We start from the raw sequence: 10570 nt of genomic DNA, 5'->3' as shown, positions 1-10570 counted from the left end.
CCTACCGACCAACCTCATCCCGCCCCCTTGACCTGTCCGTCCTCCCTGGACTGACCTATCCCCTTCCTAACTCCCCACCTACACTCACCTTTACTGGCCCCATCCCCGCCTCTTCGACCTGTTTGTTTCCTCTCCACCTATCCTCTCCTCTATCCATCTTCTATCCGCCTCCCACTCTCTCCCTATTTATTTCAAAACCCCCTTCCCCTCCCCCTTTTCTGATGAAGGGTCTAGGCCCGAAACGTCAGCCCCTCTGCTCCTGTGATGCTGCTTGGCCTGCTGTGATCATCCAGTCCTGCACCTTGTTGTCCTGGAAAAATAACGTTGTTCTTTGTACACTATGGTATTCTGGGCTGCATGGAATTAAACTGGGTGAGAACCCCTACTGATTCCTACTTCCACAAGCAATATTATCAGCATTCAGTCTGCCAGTAGGCATCTTCAGTGGAGAACCACTATGGTGATGTTCTGCTGCTGTTATATACGTTACAACTGTGTTCCTAAACTTGCACCTTATCAGAAGCATCTGCCATTAACCTGTTTGTTGTTTATAGAAACAGCACCTCTTTTTGGGGTTAAATGATGGCACAGAACTGTTGCTGTGTAACTTCCCACTTGTCACAGCTGGAAGCCTTTTCTCACTTTGCCAAAACTTTCCTCACTATCGATACATAGAACAGCATCTCCAGCAAAGAAAATCATCAATACTGATATGGATCATCAAGACTACTCACAAAGGGAGAAGAGCAGCAAAATTGCTTTGAAATCTGGTCAGAAGGGAGAAAACAGAGCTGAAAGGGAATATTGATAACTGGTAGAAATGGGCAAAAAAGTTAATGACAGCAAGTGTATATTTTTGCTAAAGAAGTAATCATGATACTTAATAATTTTAAAGCTGGATGGCAAGGAAGTGATAGACATTTGGTGGTTCAACATTGGTAAACACTAAAGGCTCACTTCTAGTGAATAACATTGTAAAATAGCGAGTAGAATTCTGGCTTAATGGAAAGAGCTATAGAATGTAAATGTCAAGACGTAATGCTCTTAAGATAACAATTGGTCCTCACAATAAGAAGGGTGTTGATAGAATAAAGGTGGAAAGCATAGAATAATTGGTATGTTGTCTGAACATAAGAAAAGGAGTATATATACATCAATGACTCCTTGAACTTGCTTCTGTAAGATCATAACTGAACTTCTACATCAAAACCATTTTCTGGCCCTATTCCAATATCCCTTGATCCCTAAAGTCTATTAATATCCATATTTAATGCACTCATCGTCAAAGCATCTGCAGCCCATGGGACTCAAAAGTTGAAAAGTCTCACAAACCCTCTGTTTGAAGAACCATTTCCTCATTGCATCCCTAAATGGCCAACACCTCCTTATGGTATTATGACCCCAAGGGCCAATTTTATCTCCCTATCGTTGGTAGGGAGCTCAGTGAACCAAGCAAAAGGCCTGCCTGCCACCCAGCCCCTCCCCCTGCCCCCACCTACAATTTCACCAGTAGCAGCATTGCTATCAGGTGGCCCACTGCCAATGGCTCAATTGAAGCTCTTAATTTGGCAATTAATGTCCATTTAAGGACTTCATTCCACATTGTTGGGATCAAATTGGCAGTGGTAGAGGTTCATGCCAACTACATAGCCTGGTAGGTTTCCCTTTTCTAGGCTGATGTTGGGTCATGCCTTAAGGGACCCCTTGGGATCATCAGAAAGCCTCATTGAAGGTGTTAACCCTTTTCACGTTTCACTATCCCATTGATCTCAATCCCAGCTCCAACCCCTTTGTTTGAGCTTTTGTCAGTCCTGGTATGTACAGAGACCCCAAACACTGATGTAATGCTATATGCCACTGTCCTGAAATGCAAGGGTGCTGGCAGCCTTTGATTGCCCTGCTTTTATGAGGTGGGAACTTCCTGACCTAGAATGGTAGAAGCAGGGCAGTTGGTGTTCCCCTTGATGGGCTTTCTCTTGACCTTGCTGGTTGGAAGGGGGCGTGGTGATTGAAGGGTGAATTGGCATGTTGTATAACTCAGTCCCATGTTCCGGATTCTTGAGCCCAATGAAGTGGTTTTGCAGCATTTACCCTAACAAGGCCTCTCATTTCAATGAGATCATCTGAACTTCTGTTTTCCTAAACACCAGAGAATAAAAATCCATTTTACACAGGCTGTTCTCACAAGACAAGCTTCTTATTTCAGGAATTAATTTAGTTGCACGTATTCTAAGACAAGTTTTTCTTTCTTTTTTAAGGAGACAAATTTGTGTACTGTAGCCAGATGCAGTCTCAAAGCCCATTGTAACTGCAGCAAGACTTCCTTACTCTTATATTCCATCTCCCTTGTAAATGTGACTACTGTTCCATTTGCCTTCTTAATTGATTTTTCTATATCTTTACTCGTAGGAACTGGGTGTCCTTCTGCATATTACTCTCGCACTTTAAAAACAATCTAGTTTTCTATTTTTCCTCTTGAAATGGATAATTTTGCAATTCTCAATAATCAACCTGTCATCTTCTTGCTTAGTCGCTTCACCAGTCTACATCCCTACGTGGTCTCTCTGTGTGCTCCACACAACGTATTTTTTCACTGAGCTTTGTATCATTAGCAAACTTCAAAATATTACAAGTTAGTTTCTTCACAAAATCATTGATATAGTTTGTAAATAGCTTAGTTGAAATATTATTTATGCAGTATTAACTGGTTAAATGTTATCGTTCTGAAAATTACCTGTTTATTCCTAAAACAAACCCCAAAGAACTGTGGATGCTGGAAATCAGAAACAAAAACAGAAACTGCTGGAAAATCTCAGCAGGTCTGGCAGCATCCATAGAGAGGAAGCAGAGTTAATGTTTTGGGTCCACTTCTAAAGAAGGGTCATTGGACCTGAAATGTTAACTCTGCTTTCTCTCCACAGATGCTGCCAGACCTGCTGAGGTTTTCCAGCAATTTTTGTTTCTGTTTCTTTCTACCCTGGTAATACATCTGTATTACCATCAATCCCAAAAGCCTTAATCTTGTCTAACATTCTCTAATCAGGAACCTCCTCAAATACATCTACTGTCCAAAGATGTGCAGGTTAGGTGGATTGGCCATGCTAAATTGCCTGTAGTGTCCAGGAATGTACAGGCTGGGTAGGTCAGCCATGGGAAATGCAGGGTTAAGAGATTGGGTAGAGGGGTGGGTCTGGGTGGGATGCTCTTCGGAGGGTCGGTGTGAACTCGATGGGCTGAATGGCCTGCTTCCACATTGTAGGGATTCTGTGATTCTATGAAACTGATTTCCCCTTATTCATCCTGGTCGTTATACCTTCAAAATCTCAAAGAGGTTGGTCATGCAGTTCCCCTACATAAAATAATTTGATTCTGCTGAACCAGATTATGATTTCTGAAGTTCCTGTGCACATTTGCAATAAAAAAGCAATTCTAGCGTTTTTCTGACTGTTGACTGTCATTTGCCAACTGGCCTTTAGTTCCCCATTTTTCCTCCTTTTCATTTAATGGATCTAATATGGGAGATACAAACCACAGAATTGTAAACTACAGAAGAAAAATTCTGTTGTTACCACAATCCAGCTCTTTCTCCTTTTCCTGCAATATTTTATTCAAGAATTTATCCAATTCCTTTTGAAAGCTGCTATTGAATCTTTCTCCACTACCCTGGCAGGCAACGCATTTCAAATCTGAACTATTTGTGACATAATTCTGATTTCCATGTCACCACTTGTTCTTTTGCTGTGTCCCTTAAATGTGTGCCCTCTGGTTATCAATGCTTCAACCATGTGAAAAAAGGAACTTTTCTTTATTCACTGTCTCTAAACCCTTCCTGATTTTAAACATATTCAAAACCAGCCAAACCTTTCCGGTCTGTGAATAAGTAATCTTCTACCCCAAAACCATTCTAACAATTTTATTTTCCTTCCTAAAGAGTGGTGCCCACAACTGGGCAGAATATTCTAGCTGGGAAACAATAGGATGAAGAAAGACTTGAAAAGAATTTAATTGTTTTCGTGAGAACAGAGATGATGATGTGGTGTTTTGTTAGAATTGTTTTAAACTCTGTAGAAATTGGATATAATAAATACACCCAGTTTGTTCTAATTAATTTTACTCTATAGGATTAAATGGAAAGAAAAAGGGAGAAGATTTGCTTTAAAACATTGGATGGGTGTGGTTTTTGAGACTGCAGAATGCATGATTGGAGTCAGTGATTGAAGCAGAGCTGATGCCAACTTTTAGGATTAGGTTAGATAAGTGGTTGCAGAAAGAAAATAAATAATGAAATATGGAAACAGAATGGACACCTGAGATTAGAGCTATGCTCAGGTGGATGATAAACACCACATGTAGGTTGAATGGCCTGTTTCAATGTCTACATAATTCTCTGCGTATATCCCAGAAAGACATGTTTTTCACATTGCATAAAAATAAAAATTCCAGTTGTCCTAAATTTCTTAGTGGTCTTTCATGCAGGGCTCCCTGTGGCATCATAGTTGATGGCACTAGCATGCTTCGCCACCACTGGTACTCTATTCCAGATGGTTAATTACCTCCTCAGGTCTTTGTGCACATTTCTGAGTCCCAAACACCCTGAAGAATCTCAGACCTTGTACTGAACCTCTGGGCTCTTGTGGTACAGTGGTAATGTCCCTTATGGAATATTTATTTCTGTCACAAACTTGGTAATACTTCTAAATATTCATAATTGTCAAGCTTATAAATACAAGGTCAGACTGATTAAAATGTTTTATTTTTTGTCTCATTTGGAATTCAGAATGCTATATGAGTTCCTCATAAATGACTTATGGCAAATCTATGCCTAGCAAAACTTGAAAATAATACTCTGAATATTTGTTAGTTGAATTTTGAAACAGCACGAATCCTCAAAATTGTAGTAAACACATACTAATGTCTTCTTGGCTATTTTGATCTACATTCATGTCCATCTTTTTTCTGAAGTTGGAAGAGTCAAGAATGCCATCCCCTAAATGACTTGCCTGGACCACAAACATCCATAAGGAAACAATATAGTCGAATGGAGGCAGTGTAAGGAAGATAACTTGCATTTCAATATAGTATGCCCACAGGTTCATTGATTATGCATGGATGCCATTGTGGCAAGAAAAACATTGCATGTACACTTTTAGGGATGGACAATACACACTGTTGATGACTTTCTTCATCAATTGAAATTCAAACAAGGCATGATTTTCAAAAGGTCAACCAGTTGATGGATCTCTGGCATTATATTCAAATCATGCTTAAATTGTCGTCCAGAGGGACCTAATTACTCTTTGTATTTTTAACTATAGACCCAGAACCGCCTAAAAAAAATGAGTAAAAGTTGGTATTTTTTTTACATTGACTTACCAACATAAATAGCAGTCCAGATGTTAAGAATAGTTTGAGCAGCATTAAGGTCATTGAATAAATTCCAGTGTAGTTTTATCACAGCAGTATGCCTTTCAGCTACTTCTTAGGAACAGGTTTTGCGGATGCAATTAATTTTAAACACTTAATAAATTATGCAGTACCACTGTCAGCATGGTCAGGCTGAAACTTTTGCTACTGTTTCTGACCCATCTTTGATCAGTTAAGAAATCAGGTGGGACTGTATCGGGTACTTGATGGGCAAGGGACTAAATAGTGTAGGAGGTGTAAATCCCTAAAGATGAAAAATTAATTTGATGTTTTCATACATTTTTTTTTAAAAAAATAACGTTGAGAGAGAGACTGGATGTGTGCAGTTTTGTCTAGCAGCCGCCTAAATGTTTCTAATTTCACTGGTTGCTCGCTTCATTAAGTAAATTATTGTTCAGTCATTCAGAGAAATGAACCTCAAAGCGTCCTAAAGCTAAAGCTATTTATTTAATTGTTTCATGATAAATGTGCATTAAGAAATTTGTATGATGAGCATGAATAAGTAGCATGTTAAGTTCGTGCCATGTCCAGAATGTCATTTAAAAAATTTGGGATTGTGCAATTCATTGAATTACTGTATAACGATACATGAACCAGCTTCTACACAGCAATATAGAGTCGAAATATTAACACGGGCGAAGAAAGCAGCTGTCCGGCTCTGTGGCAGTACCCTGAAAGATGACTTTTTCAAGCTAGAACGGGGGGGGGGGGGGGGCGTCCACACTGGGGGAGTGCTGCAGTGGCACCTGAGGTGGATTTTGGAATTGCTTTGTTCGATTGAAGGCCTCGTCTGACCACTCAGCGCTGTTGAAAGATCCAGTGACATTACTGAGAATCTCCCGGGATGCTAGCTAGCGTACAGCCCTCACTGAATACCAGTCATCTACTCATTTCTCTCTTTTGCCATTGCTAAGACTTCAGGTGCTCAATTTTGCGGCGAGCTGCTATAACAGGCAGTAAACTTCAAATGAGCTTATTGCCAATGTGCATTTTAGGACATTCTATGTCTTTCACATCCCCATTCTCACTCTTTCACATATGCCCTTCTAGTTACCCTCTTTAAACATTCAAATCTGAACAATCGATCGACCGAAGATGTTTCCATTCGGTGAATTTATGCCGTATAGATGATGGGTTGACTGTACCAGGTCACACTCACTTGGTTTGTAACCATATGACTCTTCTGGTTTGCAAACGTGTGGTTTTCATCATCATTGTGAAGCATGGGTTCCTTCACGTTAGATGCTGCTGATAGTACTTTTTCATTCATCAATGTTTGAGCTCTCTATCTCTCTCTCACACACACACTCTCTCTTCTGTTGTCTTTAGTTCATGCCGTCAGTACCTCATCTTGCTGTTGTGTCTTATCCATCACTAATTCTGGCCCCAGTTCGTATTTTTCCCCCTTTTCAGTCATTAGCGATAACCTGTTGTGGTGTACGTTCAACTTTCAAGAACCCGACCGTCTTGCGTGATATTTTCCGGCCAAGTTGTACTGATTTCAAGCTGCTTTTGGATAATGACGGAGTATCCCTCAGTAAATATAATATTTTATCTCCAGTGATATATATACACCCTCTCAATCCCAGATTACCCACGGTCCGCATTCGTTGTACTTAGCTCCCGGCGAATAATCAATAGTTGGGCGTGTTATCCCGATATAGCAGAAGTGTCCCACAGTACGTTAACAGGCTATAATATAGTTTAATATAACATAATATGTATTAACAATTAAAAAAAAACAACAAAACAATGATCTGAACGAGTACCTAGTGGCACACACAGATGAAGAGCCGTTTGACATCTTCTGATGAAGCAGTGGGAATGACACATCCTATTTGCTGACCTGAATTTCCACTAAGGCTCTTTTTATCTCTAAGAGTGTCAAGCTGTAATTGCAATTAGTTTCAGTCAGTTTCCTATCCCTCTGACATCGGGATCCCAGCCAAGCTTCAAGGAGATTCTCCACCTGGCCATGAAAAAACAGCGAGACTGGGCAATCATGTGCCTATAACGGGGTAATTCGAAAGGTTTGACGCACTTACACCTCAAAGCAATCAACACTTCACAGCTAAGGACCTCACAGATGCAGGAGATAGTGCGCAGTCTGGTCCCGAAACTGTCGAGCGTTTTGATAGCACCGGCTATCACTGTGGGCCTGGGGAAGCAGTCGTTTTAAATTTGCACGCAGCCACCATTGCTTTCATTGTGCAAAACAAGTAATCTCTTTGGAACCAAGTGAAAGTGAAAGGACAGTGCATCATTCCTCACCTGGTTTCTAGTGAGGTGGGGGCTATTTGCATTGCTAAACATTGGCGTCTACTGCAGCACATCCGCTCTCAGATTTCAGCTAGATTTAATTGCTTTGCTATTATTTTGATGTAAAAATATGCTCCTTTCTCAGGTCTTTTTGTACACGGAGCTGTGAGCATGAGAGTTCCCGGAAAGCCCCTGGGCTCCATGTTATGGAGCTCCTGGTGAAATGGGATTCCTTCCCCCACCACCCCAGAGAGAAAAAAGAATGGGCAGATTCAGCAAGAACCCTTTCCCCAATAGCTGGAAGCAACCGAAGCAGCTGGTGGAGAAGTCAGTAACTCTATGCGAATTGTTGTATGGGATCTGTCCATTTCTGACCCTCTGCCCTCACTGCTGTAGTCTATTCTGACCCATGGTGAGAGTGTTCTTGGGAATACCAACAAGTCGCATCTGCCTCCTACCGTCCATATCCAGTCTCTGGATGATGACCTCTAACTCCACCTCGTTGGGCATGTAGCCCAGTGAGCGCATCGCCATCCCCAGCTCCTGCTTCGAGATAAACCCATTGCCATCGCGGTCGAAGACTTTAAATGCCTCGCGGATCTCTGTCGGGGGAAGCGAAATTCAATGATATTCACAGCACACAAAGGTTAATGTCTCGCCGGCAGTTGGTTTTCTAACATTCTCATCTCTATACAAATTACAGCAAAACCACTGGCCAGCACAGACGTGAATTCAACAGTTCCTACTGTTTCTGGTTAATTCACCGGCGCTGAGCGGGCGGTTGACTTGAGGCACTTTCTCAAGCTCTTGTGATCAAATCTGTTGCTTTCTGGAGCATTGCGCCCGTGCAACTGAATCAGGAAGGCTATCCTGACGGCATTTCTCCAAGAAAGCAAGGGATTTCATGAGAATAAACGAATATTCCTGTCCATATTTAGCGGCAATCTGTTAAAGGCACACAGTAGGGTGACCGCTTTCTACCCCTGACGCATCTGTTTAAAGTTATCCCCCAGAGTGGAAAGGAAGGAATTAATCCGGCCAACACAAGGGCAGTCCATGCACCCAAGAGCTGGTTTTGTTATTTGTCTCTAGAAATTACCGGAGAGAGTGATCGATGTCTAAGGTTGGAGACGTCGGGTGTAAACTGGTCCAGTTCAATCCCTGGGGTGAGCCAATGGACTGTCCCCAACAATGAAAACGGCTCCATTGGCATGGACAGGGAATAAAATACTCCATCCTCCCCTTCAAATGGCAAATGAAAAACTGCACAGGGAGACGCGCGCTGAATGCCAATTTCTGCGTTTCCAACCAAACACCCGTACTCTCTTCCTCGTTATCTCAATGTTCCCGTCGTTATTCCATCTGTGTTTGTGGCAATATTAATGCTTTATTATGGGAAGTGGAGGGAGGGGTTCCTTCTGATTCTCTCCCTTTCTAATGCACTCGCTCTGTCACTTCAACTGCCTATTCCATCCCCTGCAATGAAACCTCTCCTCAGTCAGAATCGTCTGTAGTTTTACCTACAGCAAAGAAAAATGAGCTTCCACTCCGCAACAGTTTGTGTGTGTGTGTCTGTGTGTGTGGGGGGTAGGATGTGACAACGCCGTGAAACGAGGGCTGGAGCATAAGACAAACATGTTCCAGTCCTCACAGGTAACACGATTAATGTCAGCAATGAGAAAGAGAGAAAGAGAGAGATGGAGAGACTAACCTTCCAGTTCATCCTCAGGGATGTCTATAGGGTCCTGGTTGGTGAGAATGTCAGGGATGGTATAGATACCCCTGTACATTAAAGTCGCAGTCACTGGATGCATAGGCATTTTGAGTCTCCAGCTCACACAGACACTTTCACTGGATCTTCATGCAGCGAGTTTGATAAAAGCTTCCCCTCTCTCTCTGTCAGTTCCAGTGAATCTGCGGAGCACGGGAACTAGTCATGTCTGCGAAAGAATCCGCTGCAAACTCTCCCTTCATTTCTTCACGACGCGAGCTGCGAGAACCCCACTCTGTCCTGTTCTCCCCCCACCCCACCCCCACACCCACACCCACCTCCTCCCTGCCTCTCCCCCACTGTCTCGGACACGTGGATCCACTCAGGCAAATTCCATCTGACACTGAGACGGAACTGGGAAATCAATCAGGTCACACAGTCTGCGGCTCGGCTTCCAGCGTCGAGACTTTAACTTGATCTGTAGTTAGGTTCGCGAGGTTTCACATCGCTAAGGAGACAGTCCTCACACCTCAAACCAAGACTGGCCGCGTTGCAAATCATGAATGATCACATTTCCAACCTCAGGGAATTATTAGTGTCTTCAGAACGTTGATAGATACCAACTCACACGCGTCTGATTATCATAAAGCTCCGTCAGTGTATGTTTTACGAACAAATCTTATTCTAGTTCACTGGCGGCTAGGAAAACTGCCCAAGCAAGGGACAGCCGAGCTGCAGGACCCATTCCTTCAGCTAAAGTGCAGGCAGGATATCTGCAAGAAGTGAAGCTTCTGATATCTAACATCCATCTGGAACCCAGTCGCTTAAAACCAGAAGGGGCGACGGTTCAGAATGGACACAAATTTTCACGAACTGCCGAGGATCAAACTGCTCGGAATCGAAGGAGAAGGCACCTTCCAGCTGGATTGTCAGTTTGAGAAGCCAGGAACAAAGCGAAATCGAAGTCAACTGTAACTTTCCGCTGATCATCCGTTTAAATTCACACACACTGTTATTAACGTTCATTGAACACACCGTTCTGCACTCGATACACCGGGATGGGGGAAGGTTTCTCTGCTGTAATCCTTAAAGCTTCTCGTCCTGTTACCATCCCCTGGAGACGGCAATTTTAAAATGGAAATTCGAGCTCCCCGTGACAAATTTAAAGGACTTGCA

The 10570-nt window shown here is 42.5% G+C and overlaps 1 protein-coding gene across 1 annotated transcript in view; it reads right to left on the bottom strand.

The window, feature by feature from the left end:
• Positions 1–9503, bottom strand: part of LOC109911085 (calcium-binding protein 7) — a 52660-nt gene extending 43157 nt beyond the window's left edge. Inside the window, exons 1-2 of the mRNA XM_048611639.1 lie at positions 9395–9503; positions 8142–8285 (exon numbers count right to left, since the gene is read on the bottom strand). Coding sequence (XP_048467596.1) covers positions 8142–8285; positions 9395–9503 — 253 coding nt within the window. The remainder of the gene's footprint in view (positions 1–8141; positions 8286–9394) is intronic.
• Between the last annotated feature and the right edge of the window lie 1067 nt (positions 9504–10570).

The sequence above is a fragment of the Rhincodon typus genome, chromosome 24 (assembly GCF_021869965.1).
Source record: "Rhincodon typus isolate 14 chromosome 24, sRhiTyp1.1, whole genome shotgun sequence".
Classification (NCBI taxonomy): Eukaryota; Metazoa; Chordata; class Chondrichthyes; order Orectolobiformes; family Rhincodontidae; genus Rhincodon; species Rhincodon typus.
The sequence above is the reverse complement of the archived record's forward strand: the minus strand, read 5'-3'. Positions and strand labels throughout refer to the sequence as shown.